At 39.4% G+C, this 24,379-nt stretch overlaps 2 protein-coding genes and 1 long non-coding RNA gene across 7 annotated transcripts; 2 read left to right on the top strand and 1 right to left on the bottom strand.

The window, feature by feature from the left end:
* The first annotated feature begins 2 nt into the window (after window positions 1-2).
* On the top strand, window positions 3-13,356 carry LOC147754380 (uncharacterized). 4 transcript variants are annotated; one of them, XR_015316477.1, is made up of 5 exons: window positions 4-144; window positions 5,826-10,300; window positions 11,223-11,356; window positions 11,736-12,289; window positions 12,874-13,356. It is a non-coding gene; the product is annotated as an uncharacterized LOC147754380 (long non-coding RNA). The 4 variants fall into 4 exon arrangements; XR_015316478.1 differs by lacking the exon at window positions 12,874-13,356 and having other exon boundaries at window positions 3-144; window positions 5,835-10,300; window positions 11,736-11,939; XR_015316479.1 differs by lacking the exon at window positions 12,874-13,356 and having other exon boundaries at window positions 5,826-9,539; window positions 11,736-11,939.
* LOC111254054 (uncharacterized) lies at window positions 13,230-18,622 on the bottom strand. Of its 2 annotated transcripts, none has more exons than XM_022814518.2 (4): window positions 16,805-18,622; window positions 16,033-16,190; window positions 14,523-14,873; window positions 13,230-13,949 (listed from the first exon to the last, which is right to left on the bottom strand). In XM_022814518.2, the coding sequence occupies exons 1-4, from the start codon at window positions 17,097-17,099 to the stop codon at window positions 13,776-13,778; spliced, it is 978 nt and encodes a 325-aa protein (XP_022670253.1). In that variant the 5' UTR covers window positions 17,100-18,622; the 3' UTR covers window positions 13,230-13,775. The 2 variants fall into 2 exon arrangements, with proteins under 2 accessions (XP_022670253.1, XP_022670252.1); XM_022814517.2 differs by having other exon boundaries at window positions 14,523-15,227; window positions 16,805-18,585.
* A 1,090-nt stretch (window positions 18,623-19,712) lies between these two features.
* Window positions 19,713-21,744, top strand: LOC111254056 (uncharacterized). The gene is made up of 4 exons (XM_022814522.2): window positions 19,713-20,096; window positions 20,436-20,581; window positions 20,826-20,927; window positions 21,511-21,744. The coding sequence occupies exons 1-4, from the start codon at window positions 20,006-20,008 to the stop codon at window positions 21,610-21,612; spliced, it is 441 nt and encodes a 146-aa protein (XP_022670257.1). The 5' UTR covers window positions 19,713-20,005; the 3' UTR covers window positions 21,613-21,744.
* Window positions 21,745-24,379: the final 2,635 nt, after the last annotated feature.

Here is a 24,379-nt window from a genome sequence, read left to right as displayed (position 1 = left end):
TTCGAACGTTTTTAAGTTTACGAGATCAACCCTTACGCGTTACGGTATTACGGAATTACAGTTCGAAGTTGCTCCTCCTTGTACAGTGCGATATCGAACCTAAAAAATCGTTCTCACTTTTGTGCTTTCGGAGCTCCCGGGAAGGTAAGTTGGATTCTCGCTTGCTTTTATCACATAATAATAACAGTAATATATATAGCCTATATTTGTGTTGCTAACGGATAGAGAGTCGCAACAGTCGCCGATTGGAAAGCTTAATAAGCAGTTTTTCCAATCTGTGTCATTGGCCAGTATTGGCGCTGTTCTGGTATTTGTCGAATACTCCCAGTGGGTTTCACTCTAGCTAATATTTGTGGGCGTTATCTTTCATTGAGAACTTTACTCGACAGTAAAACACAGCCTTACAATGTGGGATGCTCCTTATTCGTTTTGATATATTACTTCTCTAAGGAGGATGCTACATTGCCGTATCAAGTTTACGCGAAAAAGCATACAGAATAAAGGCTTCTATAAATGCAAATGACAAAAAACGCAAATAGATATTCAACGATTGTCAAAAACCAGAGCATGGAAGAAAGTTGACATTGTGATGGATGAAGCTCCAACAGGCCTTAGAACGAACGAAGGGATCTGTTATATTTAGATTGGTAGATAAGAATAGCTTTAATTCATTCACACACGTTATTTACACGATACCAACCCTTATATAAATACATTACGTTTGCTGGACGTAACAGGTATGGCAGCGATAGATATACTCAATAAGTAGAACTGCACGTCACGATTTTATTGGCGGAAAGGTTCGACAACTCAGAGATACTTACATAGAATAAACTAATGAAAGTAAGACCTTATATAGGGCCTATATAGGGCAATGCAAGCTTAAACATTCAGCGGCAAATATTAGCACGTATTATTGAGTATTTGAGTTTTTGTCTTAACTGTTACGGAGAGTAGAAACTCTGATAGAATAGCTTCGATACAATCGATGAACCCAGTATAACGCCTTCGCACCTTATTTTTATCAGTCCTTTTCAATGGTTTTACAGGTTCTTTAATATATGGTACGTTCTATTTCGCTATTCTTACATACTAAAAATAACTATCGGGATATATATAAACCGTGTCGATCAATATTTTTTCACAGGAAGAAGTATCCGAAGCGGAACAAATCAAGTAAAATAAGGGCACTGAGTATCAGTCTTACAACTTTTTTTCTTTGAGGTTGAGGTCAAATGCATCATGCAGACCAAACTTCACAACTCTGTAGTTTGTCTGATGTTGTGGGACTCTTACCCGCTAAATCCTGGACCCTCGAAGACTTGGGCTTTGGTTCGGGATATAGTTTAATATTACTTCGAAACCATATGTTGCAGGGACAGGCGTTGGACGATTATCCCCTCTGTCATATTCCGGTCCATCCTCCGTTCGGGCTTCCCTCCTTCCCAAGTACACTAACTCCCGGGCGGGGTGTTGTGCTCTGCTCATAAAAGCCGACTGCTCGTCTCGAGCTTGTCCTTCCGTTAGTCTTTCGCAGCGCATTCTTTCGAGCTGTTCCTTTTTTCATAATGTCCTCAAAGAAGGCCGTAACCTTATTCCAATTTCCCCTGACCTTCTTCGTCATTCCATTTACACTAACATTCATTGATACCTCTCTGTGTGCCTGCTTATCCCTGACAGCTAGTTAGCGCCTGACAGTAAAGCACAGTGCGCCTTACTCTGTCTTTCGTGCCCAGTGTGCAAAATACGCAGGTGTCCGCTTGTGCTTTGCGCCAAACTGCCTTGCCATTTTATTGTCGACAGAGCGCTATAATTGAATTGGTCGTTATCCGGGTCGAGGTTCCGCCCAAAAATCATCATTGGTAGCTGTCTGCGAAGTTCAGCCAAGCATAGTGATTCGAACTCGTTCGACGTACTTTTGAACGGCGCTGCTTCGATGCATCTAAAGAACAAATAACGATTACAAATAGAAGTAAACATGAATAGCTAAAGAGATTAGCAGTGTTTGCTGTCACTGCATAATCTATGCAATGGTATGAAAGCCACACTTTTCAACCAAAACGCACACCGACTGGGTTATTATACCCAACGGATATGGCCCATACAGAACTATTGCGATAAAAACCAATCTGTAAGATCTTATCAAATTTCGTTAGGTATCACCTGAATGCATGTTTCAAGTTGTAGGTCCTGTACTACCTTAAGACAGCTGGCTTCTTCGAACAGAAAATAAAGTTTGTCTGCACCCAGATAATTTTTGTCTCCCTTGTTTATTATTATTACTATTAGGACTTATTATACACCTTATATATTCTGTTACTGGAATTGTTAAATCAAGTTTCGAAATAGATTTCTTTTAGACCGACTCGTTCAATTTGTAGGTAGAGTTTAAGAATTCGTTCACAGGAACGAGGAAGACAAATAAGACCATGAACACAAGCTGACGAGAAACCAGATCGCTAAACAGCATAAAAATCAGTGGAGGTTTAAGGCAGTGCGCTAAGGGTGGTGCGTACGTCTGGATCTGAGACGGCCACGAATTCCGACCGTGAATGATGTGTTAGAGCTTATCCTGTCCAATACATTGATTGTAGACATTAATATTGAACTGAAAATAGCTGATCATTGAAAAAACAGTATATACCACAACTCCGTTGATACGACTCTGTCGCAGAGCGCTTGTCTTAAGCATGTATTAACCTAACAGTACAAACAGACTCCTTACTATTCACTGTAACAGGTTTTTAGAGTTAAACCCGTTATTTTTTGTTTTTTTTTTAGAAGCCGTAGAGTTTGCAGGCTTACATTTACTTAATAGATTTTTCGATACTTTGTCAAAACTGGTTGAAACTGTAGCTTTGACATGTCGATACCCTTGACGATTTGCGAATTGGTAAGCTATACAGAGTTGCGGAAGACTAACGATAATCATAAGATTCCCACGATCGTGTATTAACCTGAACGGTGACAACGGTGATCAAAACAAATGTGGATACGAGGCGCCGCTCCGAAATTAAACCCGACTTAGGAACGGCATCCAATCACAGATTCAGCAAACACCAGCAGCTCAGCAATTCAGAAAAAAGAGCCAGGGTCAACTGAAGTACACGCACAAATTATGAGTTAAATGCTGACAAAAATGTATCATAAACTTAAGTAACTTGAATGTGGCTCAGTGAAGATATAAACCACTTATCAATATACATAAGTTGATAACGCTTGATGTTCTACATCTCTTCCAATGATGACCTCCCATGTATCTTGGGCATGACGAAACAGATATATAGATACTTTGACGCAACATACAACGTCTGTGAATCAGTTTATCTGTACACATATGAGACAACTGAGCACAGCATTCGTACATGTTATCCTAGGAGCTGGGGTAAGCGACTCCGAAAAAAACACTTCACATTAGTATACATTATATACTGGAACATCTAATCCTGAGTGCAATGTTTCATAGAAAATAAATGAAATTTTATAAGCTTTGACAAAGCCATTGGCGTGCACTCCGGCGGATGCCCACTAAATTTTTCACATTAGCTTCGTCAATGACTTTCATAAACTCGAGATAATCAACGAAAAGATCGCCACCCCGTCTATATATAAATATAATTTTTTTTGTATTGCATCTTTTTTCTACGCGTATTTTTGCATAATACACTAAGGCTAGATAGCGATTGACACCTGCTTAGGTGCGTAATATTTGGTAACAGAGCTGTCTGTTTAGTAGGCCGATTGGGCGCTTTTTTTTTACCCTTAAACATCAAGATTTGTGATATAACACAAAATATATATAAAACAGAGCGTTTAGGAAAAGTAACAGCGCCAAACTGATTAAGAATTAAGGACATCTAATTACAGAGAAAATTCCGTACTTTTCTGTAATGTTTCTAACTAATGTTTAAAGACCAACTTATTAATTCAATTTATCTTTAAACAGTTGACTAATATTATTTAGAAACGAACGTTTTTTATAAGAAAATTCACAAGTATCATTTTCGGCAGAATTATCCTATAAAAAAAGTTCACCTTTAGATCTCGACAGAATTCCGAATACAGTCGATATTCCAGCTTGCGTATCAAAGGACATAGCTATCTAATAGCAATCGTTAACTATGATACGAGGCATCAGTGACGAAAGCGGAGTGTGTTTTTGCAATATACGTGCTATTATTTGTATACATTTAATGAAGCTTTGGCGCAAAATCGTTCAGCAGAAACCAACGTCAGCTCATGTTTCTACACGCTAACAGGATAACTAATCAAGCTAGATTTCTCCAAGTAGGAATAGATGAGATGTTTCGCCTACAAATATTACTGCCTTTTGAGAAAGTTCCACTACGAAACTTATATAAAGATAACTGGTATCTCTTTTCATCGATGGCCAACCTGTGTTCTAGTTAGACACCGGCGCAAAAATGATCACACTTCACAACTAAGGATTGATCTAATATAAAATTATCGGTTAATGAGAAACATAAGCATCGAGATTAAACATTTCTATCATTCTACGTATCGCTATCACTTCACTTCAGTCGGTCAACTGAAAAGAGATACTGACAATAAAAGCAGATCTTATTGAGGTACATAGTCATTCGATCATATATTATGTTACATAATGTCCCTGCTATTTCAGTTTTCGGTAAGAATATATTGAAACAAATTGGACTTCGCTAGTTTAACTTTCTGTCCCATTTTTAGGCATGTTTGAAATTGAAAGTTTACTACAATTCGAATAAATACAGATTACATGAAGTCTCTTTTCGAAAACGTACCTGCTCTTATGGACACAGGTGGTATTTCGAAATTCCGACCTGGAGCGCTGATGTTTGTTTCGCAATCGAATTCATTTGCTGGAATAACCAGTTTTCCGAGACAGGCATTGCAGCCTGGGGGCACCACTGTACACCAAATGATATTATCACCAGTCTGTATCTTTTTTTAGCATAAAGATAGCAAAATTCGACACAGACTTAAAATAATAACTGAACGCAGGTTGATCTCAAGGTAAGAGTTTGTATATAACAGGTCATCATAGGCGATTAACTAAATAAATGCTCGCTTTTCACCTAGTGAAGTGGTGTACGGACGGTGGATTTATCAGATGAGAAGTGTGATCAGATAAAGGAACAAATATAATAGATAAGCCTTTGCCGTAGGTGCGTGTTTTTTTTTCTGAACTGTACGCGCACGTCCGATTGCACTTACGTAAGGGGAGGCGTTCTAATGATTGGGCATTGGTTCATTTCGAGTTTGTGGTGAGAATTGCTGTCAAGACCGATGTTTTCATCATCTAATAGTGGGATAGATCATTGAAGTCGATGGGATTCCATGTAAGAGCATTTGAGTTCCACCCAAAGTATTCCATCGTCATCCATACCTAACCCGAAAATTTTGTTCGGTGGATCTGTAAATAACGCTAATAACTACATTCACCCTTTACTGTCTCATATTAATGGACCTCTTGTTCCGCAAAGTTCATAGAGGTTTTTATCTACTAAGTATGACGCTCAACACCCATATAATCGTATCAAAAAAGCCCCAATATTTAGCTCTCCTAAAAACATTTCTTCCCCATACTTATTTATTAGGGTTTTTAATCTTACAAATAATTCAAAATTATACAAAACTATGCCGTAGCATCGTAGCCCTAATCATCCCAGCAAGCCTCTGTAGCTGTCGGTTGCGTAAAACTGTTTGCTATAGGCTTTCAAAACTGTAGACCTTTAATGAACAGTGAAAAAATCAAGTATATTTTAAGTTATATAAAGCCACGGAACAGTAGTAGTACGAACGATCAACGTTGACGGTATAACGAGACTTTTCAGACCAGCGGCCCTGTGGACGGATCGCACGAAATTATCAAACGCATACAAATCCGAAGTTGGATACGACTCAGGCGAAGATCTGAATCAGTTAACGAAGCAAAGCTGCAATCGCTTCTGCAAGGTCGACCAAGGAGACCACATAAATCGTTCTGAAACGGAACATCCTACTGGCAGAACTCGTTGTGATGGTAGTAATTTGTTCGATATCGCACCCGTTTTACCATACTTATCATGAGATCATATAAAGAGTGTAAGAAATTCCCATAATATTACAACACGAAACCAAATGAATCAGTTGTCGATATTTTTCCTTAGTAACAAGAAATAGCAGGCCGAACAAAAACTTTGCTTGACATTGTTCTTTTCGGACTAAATAAAATTACGGCATCTATATTTATCCAGAATACGAACCTACGGCATATGTTTGCCTACAGTCAGTAAACTGAGTAACGAGATGATGGCCACAGGACTCAGACGCCCGACACAAGAGCCACGAAGACCGAAACGCGTTGCCTGCGATATTGTTACTTAAGTTCAAACGCGTTCTATAGAACCGAGGCTAAATTTAGCTAATAGAAAAACAGTGGCTCCGACACGATAAATCGTATTATTATTAATTAATTATTGTAAAATAATGAACTAGTCAAATTCCAGTTCGATCTCTAATACATTGAAGTCGCGAACAGAACTAAGGTTCAAACTCGCCTAAAAAGGACGCATCTGCTTCGACCATCTGTGGTTGTCTCTACCAACCGTCGAATGCTTCCCGTAATAAGCCTTAATAATATCCGTAGGCGTTGTCAATTGAAATGCTAGTGTGTTAGGCTATGGAACGCCACTGCTTTCAGCCGAAAGCTGGCGCTGCTCGTGTGTTTGTGGCGTAATGGCCAACGGGGCTATTGGTATCTTGTTAAGTGGCTTTATTTATCTACAAAGCTATGCCAGAACAGTTTCCCCGTGCATTGCCGGAAGTAATATAATCAAGTAACGTCTTCTTAGTTATTTCAATGTGTCAAGTATTGACGAGCGGGCTGAAACAATCAGGTTTAGGATCCTAGTTAAGATAAATTTAAAATATTAGGCTGCCTTCTTAGCTTCCCTTTGTAGTTCGGTAAACAGGGCCTCCGACATTGCCTTGGTTATTTGCAGTTAGTTCTTAGAAAATAGAGAGAACGCTTACGATACTCGTAACGCCTCTCAAATCACTTGACATTATTAGTATCACAGCAACCGAATCTATCGGGTGGGATTAGACAAATCCAATAGGGCCGTCACTGTCAAAATTACCACTATTGAGCCATCCTTAAATCACATTACGGGAACAACAGCACGCTTCTAAGACCAATCATTCGAAAGTTCGTCGACAACAACCGAGCAAACAAAGCGTGTTTAACATGAATCTGTCTTATTGCTAACCTCGCTAATGACACGGACAGCCCAATGGTGCTGATGTCATTTAAATACTTTTTGGCTAGTTATTTCTAAAGCAAATAACAATAAACGATGTTTGTTCTTTACGTACGATACACGAACCGTTTATAGCAGGTGCACGCACAACATACACGCAAATATAATCGTCATTGTTAGGTTTCCGTACATTTCACAGAAGTGAATTCTGTGAAAGAAGAAGAAGAAGAAGAAAAAAAAACAGAAATGTTTCAACATCTGGACATGAAAATGATGAGATTTTCATTGTTAGTCTTTCTTGTTTCTGTATAGCTTGACCTATATATTTTGTCAATAATAGTCAATAAAATATCACTACTATGTAATTTCTGTGAACACTAAGTTGTAGCATGCTACTGCAATGCCTGTGTAGTTTTACTGAACTAGCTGCAGTTATCTTCATTTAATACGGTAAAATAGTGCCAGGTATTTGCTTAATGCCAGCCTGAGCATCCCTGCCCAGTGGACGGGTTTGTTAGCAAACGCTCATGATATGATAACTACGTGAAGGTGGTTCAAACCAAAAACCGTTTGGTGTTTATTTGAAAAAATAAGTTGTTAAGAAACGCCAACCGTTATGTAGTTCGCACAACTTTGATAACCCACAAACGCCGTAAGGCCGAGTTAACAACACGTCTAGACGCACTGAAAAGGTCTTGAAAATATCCTATAATGCATCGAATACTACGAGGTAGGTGTCTGACATAAATATGAAGTAGTCGTCAGATTCTGATTAATGTTATTATTATTATACTTGGCACATAAAATACGAGCTATGTAGTTCAGACGCGTCTATTGCATGACTACACTCCAGTACCACCGATGTCTTAAAGTAGATTTGGTCAAAGCAATTCCAATACGCTAAACCTTAGCAGGGCAAAAACACATTTTAGAGATACGCGTAGATTAGATGTATGTATTTTATTTGTTGGTTATTGATCTTAAACATAGCTCCTGTTTCATGCTTTTGATGCAGATACGCTTGTTAGTTTAAGTTTGACAGATGCTTTTAACATGGAAGTTTCATTTCATGCGCATGTGTGTTTCTTGAACAAACACTTTTCCAGCACCAGCATACATTTCCAAAAACGGTATGATAATAAATTACGGCACGAGTCAGCCTCTTAGTAAATTGAATTAGCGATGATTTCGTAGATGACTATTGTTCAGAAGGTCCCTTGAGGGTCACGTACTTTCGTTGTGTGAACTGTGAAATCTCTTCCCATTGACTTTATCGATCTCCAAACTTCCACAATATTAACCGAGAGAAGTCAACCTGCAGCGGTTCGTGAAAACACTCATATTTCATGCTCTATAATGCATTATTAATTTTATATTTGTCGAGTTGACCGTTTAAGCTTAATTCAGTTTGTCAAAAAGGGATGCGAACAAAATCTATATCTTCCTATAAAAACAACTCAAACAACACAGTAACAGTAATTATCGCTCTCGTTAGAAGTAACACGATTTGTGCCAAACTTCTTTAGCAGTTGGCCCTGTATTATACTTGAAGAAGCTCATATTTTTGCCGGGTCTGCTTTCGAAATTATTCTCAATGAGTAGTTTTTTACGGAGTTCAAGCAAGTAGGGTAATGCGAACTCGCACGACGAATGTTTAAGTTACGCGGCATAGGCATATCCAACCAGCAAACAGAAATTATAAGAATAAGCAAACACTATTTTATTTCATATAGGTTGAAAAGGAGCTAGCATTTTCTTTTGTTCTACAAAGCAAAATTTCTATGGCGTCGCCGCAGGCTTGCGTGATACAGTGGAAGACAAGAGAAAATAACTGCTCGTATATTAAATTTGATTTAATTAGTTTGGCTAAGTGTAATGTTCTTTCTTCCTATTTGCTTGGTATTTCTTAGTCGTCAATCTAAAACAGTCTTCTGGGGTCTTTGATACATTACCTATAGTGGTAATGTAGATTACAGCAGTGATTTATCCTCTGGCGAAACTATATGGCACAGTTATGATGATAGTTCTTTGAACTGAGCGAGGACAATGTCCAGCGACAGGTTCACAATGCAGGGAATCGAAATGGAGACAATCTGACGCAGTGACTCAGATTGGATATGAACAATTTTTAGCGGCCTTAAACAGATAGACAAACTTAGAAGATGTGCCTCCCCCTCCGAAATGAGAACGCAGATAAAGTTCGACGGCGTGCTTGTTCGTACCTGAATATACAGGGCGGAATAAGCGTTTTTCAGCAGTATGAAAATATATGTACATACGTGTGGGCCAGTCGAAAAAGTAAGTATTAACGGTGATTTTAAAATCTCACATCTTGGATAATTTAAGTCGCAATGGCATCATTTGGAAACTGAAATTTAACAGTGCAGTAGATGGTATAACTTACTTCGTTGAAACACGAATGAGATTCGTGTAACGATTCACTATATTTTACAGTGTTATTACGATAGGGGCACACAAGCTCATATAAAGATGTATTCTTTTTATGGTCCAGATGCGTTACTAGAAGAAACGGTCCGAAAAGAGGCTCTGACGCTTTCGCTGTCGAAACTCCGACGTGCGTTAAATGTTGTTCTTGCAGTGGTTAGGTAATGACGAAGACGTCGGTAAAGATATTGCGAAAGTTGACAAGTAACAAGTAGCCATGGTATTGCCAAGGAACTAAACATCTACTGTTCAGCTGTGTTGAACTATTCGAAGGAAGGCTCCAAAAAAAAGGTTGGACGTTTAGCTGCCACACAAAATAATTCCATCTGCGAAACTTGACGGAACTGCAACAGAGTCGAGCCGTTCCTAAAGCGATTGATTATGGGTGATAAAAAATCGATCATATAGAGTAAATACAAATTAATAATATATCACGAGTGCTCTAGAATCTGTGGAAAAGCCCAAAGTGATGCTATCTGTTAAGTGACAGTTGCGCGTTATTACTGACATCACTTCAAAGGACATTTTGAAAACAACGATTTAAACAGCATTTCGTTATTGTGAATCTAGTGGAGACATTGAAGAGTACAGCAGCGAGCATTCACAGTGATACTGTATTGTTTTTGTCTTTACATGTTTTACAAAGCTGTTATTAAAGCTTAAATTACCCAAAAAAAACTATTTTCTTTCCAGTTATTTCTTGTTATTTGTTACAATATTGGAATGTGGCAAATAAATCTTTTCGTATGGATACTATATTGTTAAGACGCATTTTCCTAATTGGTACCACATCATTTGCCAATAGGAGCCCAAAAGGCAAAATCTCCTATTTGGCCCATTTTTTGCCAGTTTACTAAATTTAGCTACATTCTACAAAATGAGCGACTTTTACCATTTCACAATGGATGACAAAAGGAACGAATTGAATATTTCGATCCCCTAAAATTCTAACTAAGCCTAATAATATGGCCAGCGCAAGGTGAACTCTTCGACCATCATTTATTGAATCCAGATTCATTAGCCTTAGTTCGCCGCCGAAATCCTCCGCTACAAAAACGTTAGAATTCACAACGGCATCCGTCAATGGCTGGCCAGACTCCGGTCCGAAGAGCCGCATCAGATTTTCATGATACGCACGACAAAATTCGTTCAGCTTTCTATGCGATCGTTGAGGTGAACTCGGAAACAATGCTGTTCATTGCAGTCATCAACAGTACGAGCAATTTACACTAGAGTGCAACGACTTTCTGAATTTCATTCAAGGGGGCCGCTGAAGAGGATTATATAGACATGAGTGAAAACTGGTGTATATGTACATGATCTCTGACGTTGGCGGAATAATAGATGAAAGTAGCAAACGCCTAATTCTCGAGATACCAATTGGTAAAATTCGGACAAAGCAAGCATTCGTAACTTGTCGATCAATGCAAGACTGTATACGTACCTCAACCTAACGATGTATTTTGTGCACTAATGCCAAGTAGTCTATACGATCTTGTAGAATAATTAAAAAAAAGTGTTTTTTTTTTTTATCAGACAACAAATGATCACGATGATGTTGGTTAGATACATTGGGCTTGCAACGGCACGTTACGATGCAAAGCGTCTCCTTGACACGTGGACTTTACATACAGGCCCAACGCATACTACACAAAAGCGTTTTTCCCTGAGTAAGTATCATCATAGCTGCACTCGTCTCATCTTAAATAAATTAAAAAGAATATGTAATTTTTATTAAGAGCCCGCGAAATGGTAAAAATCATCGCGCATATTTTGACACAGCCAAATAAGCAGCCCCCGCGGTTCCTGCAGAACGTTACGATGTACATCATCAATTCAAGCCGAAGTTATTTAAAATTAGAACCGATTCTGAAATTTCCGCCACAAATATATAATCTATTTTAAAGCCACAGGGTCCAACGCAATAACTGGCATGGACAAGAAATCAACAAGGTCAAAAATCTCTTTCAGTGGTAAAAAAACTAGATATATACCATAGTTTTCTTTTACATATATACTCGATTACAAATATACGTTTACGGTTTTCAGGTAAACGCTTATATACGAGTGTAAAAGAAACGTGTAACAAATAGTTCATTAGCAGATTTGAATATCTTCGAAGTCATCGGTCTTCGGGAAGGAACTTTTTATACGTGCAATTACTTGAAAAACGCGAGTCTGTTCCCGCGTCCTGTAGTACATGAAGCGATCTAAATATGTAAATAAAAAATTCACTAAATCGGTATAGATACAGCAAGGTCGGATCATTTGGGGGTCTGGCTCCAAACCTGGGCGTAGACACACGTTTTTCCACAGCCGCTTTGTGAAATGCCTGACGGCGGTACTGGACGTAAAATTCAGCACACTTCGATCGTTTGTACGGAGAAAATTTACACACATCACGCTAAGTCGGTAGATAATTTTACACAGTTTTCAAATTGACACCGCAAAAACTTACTAGCAATTGCCACCGCTTTGCATCGGTAACCAACGATCGTCGAGACAATCCAACAACTGCAATGGGACAATGTAATATTTGGGCAAATCGACCCATTCTATTAATCACTCACTTAGCCCATAGCAGACCGATGTGGCAGTTGAAGGTAAGTACAGCAACGCATTTCAGCCTATAAAAACTCTTAACGTAATAATTTTTGTTTTACACTTAGTCTTGACCTTGGCAACGAGGCTGCTAGGATCGACGATGCTTCGAAGTACGATATTAATTTTGTCTCTGCGGCATGCGCGGATGATAGAAAATCAGGACAAAAATTAGAAATCTAAAGGCAATTTTTAGAGTTGTTATTATTAGATTTTTATTATTTTACTAGATTTGTCGCGGCAATATGTCTGATAAATCAAAAAACAGAGCGAGAAGAATAAGGAAAAAGGTCTTTCTATTTGAAGAAAAAGGATAGAAATGATGTCTACGTGGTCATACGCATGGCTAAACGTTGCTTGCGCGAACGAGTTCTTGAACAGTTAGAATCATCACGACCATTTACCACCCATCCTAAGCCCATGACAACACCGTTGTGCAAGCGGCTTTCTAAGATTGCTGTTAAAATAGTCAATAGCAATAAAGACACTTGTGTCAACTTGGTAGGGCGGGAGAGTAGCGGTCTTGTTTAACTGAATTTACAAAAGCCTTTAGTAAAATTAGAACCCTTGTCTTATGTAACTTCAGCGGATCTACACGCTGCCTACGTGAGTGCGAGTACTCCTGATGGTGGCTTTCGGTGTTGCTTGTGGGCGTCGATGTATTTGCTAGCGTTCGCTCATAGAGAACTGTGTTCAATATTAACTATATTCTCCATAGAGTTTCATTGCAGTGAAACAATTAGTTCCTTTGTAAATGTTACAAATATATTTTCTACTTTCTTTATTAAGTATTTTTATTTATTAGAGTATTTTTATTCTATAGAAATCGTAATTATTCGTGTTGAATAGTATCTCTAATAATAGAGTTGGCAGTCATACACTTCGGTAGTTAATTTAGGCTAGACTTTAATTATGCATTAGAAAAATGATGACACTCTTGACACCATTTAGATTGCTTTTATTCATCAATTGTAACGTAATAATAAATATAGGCACAGTATGTTACATAAACAACTATTTCTTTTTTTTTTTTATCTATGTTGTGCAGGGTGAAGGCAGGTAGGAAAAAGGATATTACTTTTCAGAAGTTCATTTTTAATCTGACGAACCGCATTTCAATGAATCACACTAAGACATACCCCCCTGATCCGTGCCATGCCCATTTTAGCTCGTGACCATTTAAGCAACTCAGATTTCTATTCTTTAAACAATACATCTGATCGATCAGGATTCGTCAGATCAGCATTACAGGTGGCCCTCTGATCTTCAAGGGCGTTTAATGACTCATATACATATATATTTTAAGAACAAAGCTGGACCATGGAGGGCATCTAAGATCGTTGGTGTGTATATATTTTAATACCCATCGAGTATTCACGCCGAATGCTGCAGTGCGGACTTTTCCTGTTCAGTTTGGTACAATCCCCTACACATGGTATCAATTGCCTATACTGCGCATGTACGTGCCATACTTAATCAAATGGTCACCTAACCGAAATATGAAGGATATCGACGTTTTTGATCCAACAAAAGCCCTGCGTTTCTGTGCAGTTCTTTAGAGGGTACCACCGACCGCAGTGCACCTCTTTCTAGGTTAACAGGCGATAGCAGCGCTATGACAGGTGCGACCGCTGAGGGCGCTGGAACAAGTGGAGCATCGTCCTGAAAATAAGGAGTCACTGCTAAATATTCATCAACGCTTATTTTTGCATCCTTCTATCGCTAGAGATTTGCCAAAGACAAAAGTCAATCTAGAAATATGTAATATTTTAGGATTCTAACCCGGGCATGGACACACTTCGTTTCGTGCTGGGGACCAGCATTCTGAAGCAATGCCTAGTTAGCGAAAGCAAAGTTTAAAACATTTACGAATCGGCTTATAGTAATTCACTTGCAGCTCACTCGTACAGCTTTCAATGAAGTTTCTTGGTTGTGTTTTATAAGTCAGAAAAATAAGAAGACACATAAAACGTATAATTATGGCCGCAACTTGTATTTTTAAATTGAGAGGGTAAACGAAAAATAAAAGTATACCAGAAGAGGTGCTATTCGTTAACGTTTAATATATTCAAAGTTCGTTACATTATGGCTAATTATAAGTCAACATTCTGATGTAATGGTCAACTCGTTCCTTAGAGAAACGCTTCATCGAAATTTCACTTGCAATCTACGCGTATCAATGTCAGATAAAAAAAAAAAAAAAAAAAAAAAGCAATAACGCTCATATATGATTACCTGGAAGAATTGTTCATTGTTGTCAGTTGTAATAACGATATTGTCTTGGGTACCGCCAAACAGTTGGCGAATAAGCATCTTAGGGGTGCGCCGAATCGGTTGTGCAGTTAAGGTAGGCATATGCATAAAGTCCTCGGGACTAAGCGGTTTGCCGACAGGTATCCAGGACGAGGTAACACGTGGCACTTTCGCCGGCAACGCCATTGAGTGGTTCGGCAATTGAGGCCGTGTCGTTCCTTGAACAGGTCGTAAATAAGGCTGGTAGTACTTTGGCGGCATTATAGCAGCAGGAATCGGCTGGGACGAAACGCCCAGATGTTGGTTTCGGTACAGATGCTGTAGCGGCGGTCGCTGCGGGATAACGAACGAATTGTTGGACGATTCAGAATAACCTTTTTGGGCTCTCCTTTGTTGATCACCTACGTACTGATCTCGATACTTCAGATTAAGAGGTGAATTGTTTTTAGAGTCTTTAGCTGGCTCTTGTCCAGTGCCGGAAGCATTTTCTTTGCTATCACCAGAAGAGTTGTTCGTTGGGGACTTTTGCAAGGAGTTTAAGCGAACTAACTGGGTTGACATAGCCTTGGAATCGATCGAATTGATATTGACTCCTGAAATCGGAGTGACTCGGATAACAGGTGGAAGCTTGACAACTTTATTCTTCGTTTCATGCGGAATAGAAGGCACCGCAACCCATCTTCGACCCTGCAGGAAAAAATTAGCCCACTTATATAATTGGCTAGATGGTCGCATAACTTATTTGTAAGAATGGACCACTTTAGTACACCATAAGATAATAATGTCTAAAGTCTGATATCGAATTCTACAATGCGTATGTGACCATGTTGAGCAGTAATCTGTCGTAACAGTAGGTTTAGAAAAGAAAATTCACTTATGAAATTAACTTACTCTCGAAAACATAACTCGAGAAGAGAGTTCGTTTACATTGCAAGCGCTCATAGGTAAAGTTGTTATTTGTACTTGGTAATTAGCGCTTTGCCTTCGATGAATTTGGAACAAGCAGACCTCTTTATCGACAGCTTTATCGACACTACTTTTTATATTTCGATAACATGCGATAAAGGATCCCTTGTGTTACATTTCCATGTTACCGAAACAGGAAGCTGTCTTAAACGATCTTTTCGAGGTCAAGATAGTATAACAAAAACGATCCGATCTTGTTTTTTCAAGCATTGGATCATCAATAACGTTTCATTCGTGAATTCGCCTGCGCAAACGAGACCACTGACCAGATGTGGGCTGGCCTTGAGACATTTAAATGCCGATTCAAATAGTACCTATCTGAACCTAAGATATAGCAAAACCCTTCGTAAATGCAAGTATTTATTATATATATTTATTAGATTTCAGGCTTTTATAGCCCACTTTAAGGAATATTTGAGGTATTCAGGGACTGACAATTCGGAGACTATTGGCATTGTTACCCAAATAATTACCTAATGACAGACTAATGTGCCATTAATGGGAACATCGGAGCGCGACAACCCACCTCATATTGCTGATTATTGAGAATGGAAAGTGGCAGCCGAGCAATCCCGACGTGTGGCATGCCCAAGATGGCGCCCAGGTTAACGAACATCATCTGGTCTCGATCGCTTGTTATTATAACAGGTTCGCGTCTTTTCTCCTGCGCGAATGAACCAGGACCTGATAGCAGTGTTGAGCCGAGAATACAGGCGTAAGATATTGGTTACTAAGTAGATCAACATTTCATGAATCGGGACTATTTGAACGACACAAAGAAGATAAACGTTTTTTGCGCGCCCGTCAAGTTGAACAGTATCAATATACGGAAGCAACCGGAGTACTGTGTTTATGCGAATATATTTAAGTTACAACCCCTTTTTACTATTCTCGAAGGCCTCTAATTAGATCAAACAGACTACGCTGTTGATTTATTCTCTTGTCCTGTAAGATCATTTTTGCTAAATTTGATTATTCACAGAAATTATTATATTGTTTTGGTTGCTCGTTATGCGCTTGTTTTTACACGGGCGTATTTATATTATCCTGACGTTCAGTAAAACATATAAAAAAAATTCATAAGATAAGATTTTGACACAGAAGCCAAGACGAAAAAAGAACAATAACATTAGGTTAAACTAAGCATTACTTAAGTTCAATCTCAGATAGCTGTAAGCTAAAATCCATGACATGAAACACTTAAGCGGACGCAATTATGCAATGATCAACATCGCCACTAGACATGCGTCCTTGAGCAAGCTTAAAGGACACGCATCGTTTTCAGTCCATGAACTCACCTAAACCTTTGCCGGGTTTTCGATATAGCATCCCAGTAAATGTGCGCACTGTCTTCTGATTTCCTTGTCCCATGAACGGCTCATGACTATTTTGGGGCACCTCTATAATTCGTACTTCATCAATATCCTGAAGTTCTTGTAGGAGAGCATCGCTGACTTTTATACTTTCCAGATTTATCAAGTCCTCACTAGTAAAAGCACCTTCGGCGGTGACCAACACGAACACAAGTAAGCATGCCACTAAGCCCCTTAGTTTCATTCTAACACCCAAACATATGCAATTCTGGTCACCCATAGCCACTTCTCGTACGAAAGTTCCGGTTCACGTGTCAGTTATTCGATACGGATATGATTGTTTTCTTTAACCGTTGTTCGATAATCCGTTTACTGATATCGAACTAGTTGATTAAGGCAAAGTCTAGATTTACCGCAGTTGAATGGATGCTTAATAGATGGTACCTAATTTGATGTGAGAGTCACTGGCTTCATATAAGTTGTGTGCGAGTACGACGGAAACGCGTCGTAGAAGTTTTCGAACCGGTAACGCATTTAGTTTATATATGGCCATTGCTATTTCAGGGGTTGTGTTCCCCAATCAGTCAGCCTCTCTTATGTGGGAGGATGAAACCGGCTCAGGGAAGTTCGCTCATTCCTAAACGATTGGCAGCTTTTTAACGTTCCACCACACGAAATGTTCCATGGTTTTTGTTGGTTCGTAGCGACATCGTCGAGCACGAATAGAAATCTTACTAACTCCCCACCGCAGACCACGAGTGAACAATGCTGACGACGAAGCAGTTGCTGGGAGAGACATCTAAATGTTTTTCTTCTGTGGCTTTCGGGGTTCAACTTTGACATTACTCGCTGGCGGGGTACACAGCAGATTCCGTTAGGTCAGTGGCAATAGCGAAGTCAGCTAGAAACAGGGCTCATTTTGGCAGAAGAAATTGTAATGTCCGCTTGCGTCGCTAACTGGAACTCAGATGAACGTGTGCCTCGTGTGCTTCCGATAGGGAGACACCTCCGTGTGTGTGTGTGTGTGTGTTACAAGGGACTTCCCGTCACGAACTTTCCGCGACGCTGAGATGTTTAGCGATGCGGTTCCGTCTGTGTGTATGTGTTGGCTCATAACTATACGATAATGGGAGCCTGCTTTTTAGGTTTCGTACGATATTTCCAGTATAAATACCTCTAGGAAGTGCTAGTAGCATCGTTACGAGTGGAACCGTAAAAAACGCTGACAAAATAAACAACTACATTACGAAATAGTATTTGAGCATTAGTCTGTCGAAGTAAATCTGTGGCTGCCGCAGTTAACGGTCTAATGCTTATTTCGTACAAAAATTGCTTGATGCCGTAGTCTACAGAGTGCTAGAGCATGGCTGCAACGTAATGATACAAATAATTTATGCGCTATCAAAAATTTCCAGACGAAAAAATGCCACTTTGTTCATCACATAAGCTATTTTTAGCGGTTGTCCGAAGGCATACTCAAAGTCTTTCTCACAGAATGCAGGTTTAACAAAAACATACGCAGAAATCGTCTAAATATTATCAGAAACGAATAAACAATCATATAAAACTAGGCGACAGTTTCGCGAGTGCTCCGAAATGATATGATTTGGATATAATTATTGTGGGTGCTCACAAGTCATGGGCAACGAATGCAAATAGGAAAGGGGAAACACGAGAAGTACACAGAGGACATATTTGCTAGCGCTGCTACGTTAGCGGCGCGAAATTTTGACCAGCAGTCTTGCTTGGGCTCCGTATTTCTACTGAGAGAGCCGGTTGTACGCTAATCCGCTGAACAAATCGCTTTCTCAATCCGGTTAGCGCCCAGCACAAACGTCAGATCAGAAGAAAAAAATTCGTACGTCGTTACTGCAGTACCCTACATTATGCTATAGAAATACATTAGTTTTGTATATGTGAACGCTGCTAGAACGGCTACTAAACTATGAAAAGTGAGCAGTTTTCCGCTAGCAATAGACAGTCCCCAACAAAATTCATCAAGTACTATACTACCGTCTCATCTCTTCATGATTTACAGACGACTTGTTAATAGCCCTTAGAAAATAAAGTTGCATTACCTAGTTATGAAAAAGTTATTAACTTTGTCTGTCGCTTTCACTCCCTCGATTCCGTTCCAGTTTCAAATGAATCTATGAAAAGTAGATCAGGCTCTTAATAAGCTCATGCGATTTTGAAGACTGGAGTCGGTTAAGCATAACCGGAGCGCGCAATGCGTTCTACTTGTATCTTGTTGGCATAGGTCAACAAGGTTGTAATCAAGTGAGCACCTTAATGGGAGATGTTTCTTCTATTTCTTAATCATTAAGGTCGGCATCTAGCGATTGCGAAGATCAGTTGCTGTTGTTGTCGTCGAACACTTTTTCTCTGGACGAAGCGTCAAGGAGATCGGAAGCCTCCTTTATGAGGTTCGCCATTTTCATGCGCCTCTGAAAAAAAAATTCAAAAGAATATTTCTATCAGGTAAACCGGAAAATTCTTGATTCTGATTCAAGCAAAAAGAGCTCGAAAATTTACCACAATAGCTCAGAAAGCCATTTTTCGTACATCTGACTTTTGGATACAGAAGTTTTAAGAAGAAGACACGAATAGACATACATCATAGCTTATTGACTACTCAGTTATCGTTCCGTTCTAAAAGCTATCTCTCTTAACGCTAACTGATAGGAAAAGGCCGGAAAACAACGTTCTTACGAGCCGTTTCCTATCGTTAGCTTCGCGCGTATCTACTCCTCTTCTCTATTTGGAAGCTACAAGCTAAGCTTCTCCAACTACCGCTCATTAGCTAATCAATCCGATTACCGAACGTACTTTCCAGCTTACGAGTAACGCGATCAGTAGAGCCATGCGTATGCACTTTTCCTGATTATCCGAAAAAAAAGCCACCCCGTGAAATCTGCCGACCATCATCACGTCAAGAGACCCGGGGGATTAAATCTGTTTTAAGATAACGCTGTTTACTTGCCATCGATCCTGTGGCAGAAGAACGCCGCTTTGCCAATTGTCAACCAATAGCAAGCCTATTGCCATTTCAGATAGAGTCAATAGTCGGTGTTGACAGTGGATAGTTGCTTCGTGCGCCCAGGTATCCCGTTTTCTGGGCGACTCAATCCGTTTTAGGACGTTTTGCTGGCAGCAGGAGCTTCAAAGTGTTACTGCTTCGTCTTAATGGCGTTTGTTATAAAAGCTTTCGTTGGCGCCGCTCTGGTGCTGGCCATCGTGTGCGACTTAACGACCGCTGTCAACAATTCTTGTATCGGTTCGTAGAGATTCTTCTAGTGAGTGTGGATGCGGTGTTATGGGTTCCCTGCAAATGGAGATCTAGTGAAAAAAAAAGTCATGAAGAATCGATAAAAAATTATTGTGGGGATCACGGTGACGTGTTGTATCGTAGCATGAAGATGTAGTGCCCAATGTAAAGTGTTTATTTACAAAACAATTAGAGAGATTGTCCAGTATTAAACGCACAAACAAATCTGCTTTCATTTTTTTCACCGTCCGAATTTAAAGCTCGTGATTAAGTAACTAGGCTTGAAAATAGCACCCGGAATTTTTTTTAACAATATTTGAGCGACAACCTAGTTTTATGGCGTTCCAGGCGATTGTGACATGGATTGGGAGCCGCGAGATGTTAAAGATAGCGAAATTCGTCTGGCTGCCGAATATGCCGCTCATTTCTATTCTCAACAAAACCATCAAGAGTTCCAAGATATCCTTGTCGAAGTTGTCAATGCCTACAAAAAGGTTAGACATCGTTCCTTTGCAGTTAAACATGCCCTTAAAGGAGACTGGAGTGCGCTGTGCTCGCTAAATATGACTTCGGGGTACGGTAGACTGAAACCTGGTTTAGATCTATCTGAATATCTTAGGAAAAACTCTATCAACGGCAGTGTCACAGGGGATTACCGTGAATCTGCGCAATACGGGAACACTTCAAAGTTTAGCTTGATCGATAACGACTTGCCGCTTTATATTTCATTCTATTTAGCCATGCCGTTTCCCGATGTACAATTTTACTGCTGTCTACGGTACCTCGAACTGTAGGGTGGACGACTTCGAGTCGTTGGATTGTACCCTCGTCGCTGAAAAGGTAAACGATCTCATTTACCTAAACTGAACGAATTAATTGATATTTCTACTTGAAAAAAACAAACCTCAATATAAACCACTCATATCTATTGCGCATAATCCTGTCTTTTTCATGTATCGGTGTGTCATTTTGATAATAGTCAAACAAAAAAATATTATTTTTCATCGCATTTTGTGAGAGCTACCAGCTAAGAGATGAAAGTGCAGACGACAGTCAATCCGGTTGTCTCAGTTTTGTATGTGTGTGGACGTATCTTTTACAAAAAAATATTTACTAGATTGCTTTATTAACGATACTACTTGCAGATTTACGGAAGTCAGCAATAAACATTCCTTTGGTCTAAAACTTGCTTTTTCAAAACCTCAGGCTTGACAAAACACTATTACGTAAAAGTTTAACGTAAATGCATGTGGGCACACGTTTTCAGTAAGTATCGACCTGGATATACTGGTTATCCTCTGCAAAGCTTTACGCTCGTAATCTTGATATTACTAAGGCACATCTTGATGCTAGTCTATGACTGCGTACTGCCCAATAAGCCCATCCTAATCTGACGATTACCAACCTTCCGATGCGGTTTCAGAATCTTCATAAATGCAAGTCATTCATGGTGGTTCAGCCGGGCCGTGGTAGCGTGCTGGAGGAACACAGCTGTGTAACTATCAAGCAAAAAAACGATAAATGAAGATAAATATTTTGTCTACTCGAAAGCGAACCTTTTGGAGAGCTCTTTAGAAAAACTTTCAAAGCTTTATTCCAGCCTATTTTTATTAGTCGAAAATAAATGGATAACTTACTTGTGGGAGTTTCCCAGGAACCGTTTACGCTATCTATGCCACACTTTTCGATAACGTAATCCAAAGCGATTATTATATAACTGGAGCTTAGCAGGGCTACAGATCCTGTGTTTATTTCGTTGGAATCGCCTTTTAGATGCATGGAGAAATGGCTTTCTACTTGGAAAACACTCACAGCGGAACTCGGTTCCGCTATTAAATTCGGCATTGTTACTTGAAAAGAAAGAAGCAATGTCTAAACAGCTTTCATTTAGGTTAGCTTACCCTATGACTATCGTGTTTCCACTTCAGGGTACAGACGTTGGCATAAAATGGCTTTTCTATCGTACTCAGTTATATTGAGAAGGTTAAAAAGGATTGAACGTTAAGATTTAAATAAAACCATGTATGGGTTCGTTTGCGCTAACCCACAGGCGTGTAGAGTTTCGGATCAACAAGTTATTTAGAAAAGTTCTAGGCTTGTAAAACGTCGCTGAGCTTTGTTATCTTAGGCCCCGTAGTTTCAGATGCAAAAACCTGGGGCAACTAAGTTGAAGGCGCCGACAATATAATCAAGACATGTAGAGGGACTGTTCGCTTCATTCTTGACGGTCAATGAACGGGTGACATTAAAAATTAACTAGTGATATAACAGGAGATATAGCTAGCAGAAGACCAGAGTCACAGCAATAGAGCCGACTAATGGGTAAAAACGGGCCTTTAAAAAGAGAAACAAGTTAGAGATACTGTGTAATACCCGGGCTCAAGAAATATGTTGGGAACGATAAAATATTCTGATATTTTTATGGAGCTGTATATTTCGTTGTATGTTGGTCGCTACTACCATGCAATATATATATATATATATATATTATCTTGCCGTACAAAAGAATATTGCCCCATACACCCTGTCAGGCCTGGATGTCCTGAGCCAGCTATAAAAGTCGAGTTGCACAAGACAGAAAGAGACCAAAACAGAATTACACAAATATATCTAATGTATTTCACAAAAAAACAAGCCGGGAGAGAACTAGAACGTAACTGCCGAGATACGCTTAGTGTAGCACCCGACGACAAGAAGAAGAAACCCAGTCTAGATATTAAACTCAGATCTATTAAATAAATGCGATTGCACAGAATGCATCACGACCGGTGTAGGATTCATATAATGTTGTGAGGGATTTTACGGTCTACAGAGTCAAATATCTGAGCAAAAAGGAAAAAGTAAAAATACAGTAATTTAAAAAATAAGTTATTTTTCTCTGAGAGGTCTTCTTCATGGGTTTTCTGTGTGAAGTTATCTGTTATTGAACTTCGACCACGGAAATAGCGCCTACCGACATATAGATTTTCCAGTTTCCATCCATTTGCGTTTAGCTTTCAGTCGTAGAGATAGCTCGCAAGACAACAAAGCCCGTTGAAGATCTTTTGACGGCGTGGTACGGCCGTTATTCATGTAGATACCGACAAGTGCTTGACTAATTAACTTTCGAACTGTAGAGCTAAACAATTAAATTGAAACTGGGTGATGGTCCACTTCATTGAGATTCACCATAAGCAGGTTTGCTGGAGCTGTCTACCAGCCACGCGTCGCCGCCTACACAGCGACCGCCTACTACGGCCTTAAGATAGGTTAGAACTTCAACCTTGGAATTTATCTGTAAGCCTAGCGCATTTCTCCGATACTTTTTTTAATAGGCACTCCAGCACTGAGGCAGTATATGGACGTGCCTCAATGTCGTATTTAGAATTTGAATTTAGATAATAATGAATATCATTTAGTATATAAGAACATTGTGTACAGGCGCTAAACTAGAAGGACACAAGTAAGCTAAATTGTGCTATTCGTAAGTATTTGTGATATTTCAAGGTGTTCGAACGGTGCCTTCTGCTGGTTGTTTAGGAGAAACGTTGGTGGTTAAAGACTGCGCATTGTCACTTGAACGACTGTGAGACATTATTACTATCTGTGTTGAGCCGATTGAAAGAGAATGCTTGATTATATTTGAAAAAGACAGTAATATATACACGAAAAATATATGCTTCAATACATAATGTTTCATGACGCAATGCTCCTTGAAGAGGACTACGACAAATCTATGTGACTGACTATTGTCTGAAGGTGCCCTTTATATTATGATTAATATAATACGGCTACTAGTGTGCTTCTAAGAATTGACGGTTTTTGAATCGTTTTTTTAGCAGAACAGGCAAATGCTAGGAGAGACGTAAGGCCACGGAATATGCCGTTCATGTTCACTCACAATTGACGGGCCTGGTGTACAAGCTGAGGTTCTCGAAAATCATATCAAGACAAACGTGGACGGTAGTCCCTTTGCACCTATCCTTGTTATAAAAATAATATCCGATAATTATTTCCCGCTTTTACTACTGTTTTGTGCAAACCATAGCTACTACTGAATGTCTTGCCTAGAATTGAGCTGACCTGTTCCGTACGATTTATATCGTGTTTATGTTGCATGTATTAATCAATGTAGGAACAAGTTCATTATTTCTAGTCTATTTCATTAAAATGTGATAGTTAGACACGGTTCCTGTATTCCAATGTAGGCGACTTCGACACCATAAGCTGTTCGCCCACCCCGAAAAGGCGTATAAGCACCAGTCTAACCTACTCAACTGTCTCTCTCTCTCTCTCTCTCTCTCTCTCTATAT

The sequence above is a fragment of the Varroa destructor genome, unplaced genomic scaffold (genome assembly GCF_002443255.2).
Source record: "Varroa destructor unplaced genomic scaffold, Vdes_3.0 BEIS01000007.1, whole genome shotgun sequence".
In the NCBI taxonomy this organism is placed as follows: Eukaryota; Metazoa; Arthropoda; class Arachnida; order Mesostigmata; family Varroidae; genus Varroa; species Varroa destructor.
The sequence above is the reverse complement of the archived record's forward strand: the minus strand, read 5'-3'. Positions and strand labels throughout refer to the sequence as shown.

Coding starts and splice junctions, on each gene's coding strand:
- LOC111254054 (XM_022814517.2), bottom strand. CDS start 17,099: ATGGGTGACCAGAATTGCATATGTTTGGGTGTTAGAATGAAACTAAGG. Junction 15,228..16,032: donor TCAATAATCAGCAATATGAG/GTGGGTTGTCGC, acceptor TTTTTCCTGCAG/GGTCGAAGATGGGTTGCGGT. Junction 13,950..14,522: donor ACAATGAACAATTCTTCCAG/GTAATCATATAT, acceptor CCTTATTTTCAG/GACGATGCTCCACTTGTTCC.
- LOC111254056 (XM_022814522.2), top strand. CDS start 20,006: ATGGCGTTTGTTATAAAAGCTTTCGTTGGCGCCGCTCTGGTGCTGGCC. Junction 20,097..20,435: donor TGTCAACAATTCTTGTATCG/GTTCGTAGAGAT, acceptor ATGGCGTTCCAG/GCGATTGTGACATGGATTGG. Junction 20,928..21,510: donor GTACCCTCGTCGCTGAAAAG/GTAAACGATCTC, acceptor ATGCGGTTTCAG/AATCTTCATAAATGCAAGTC.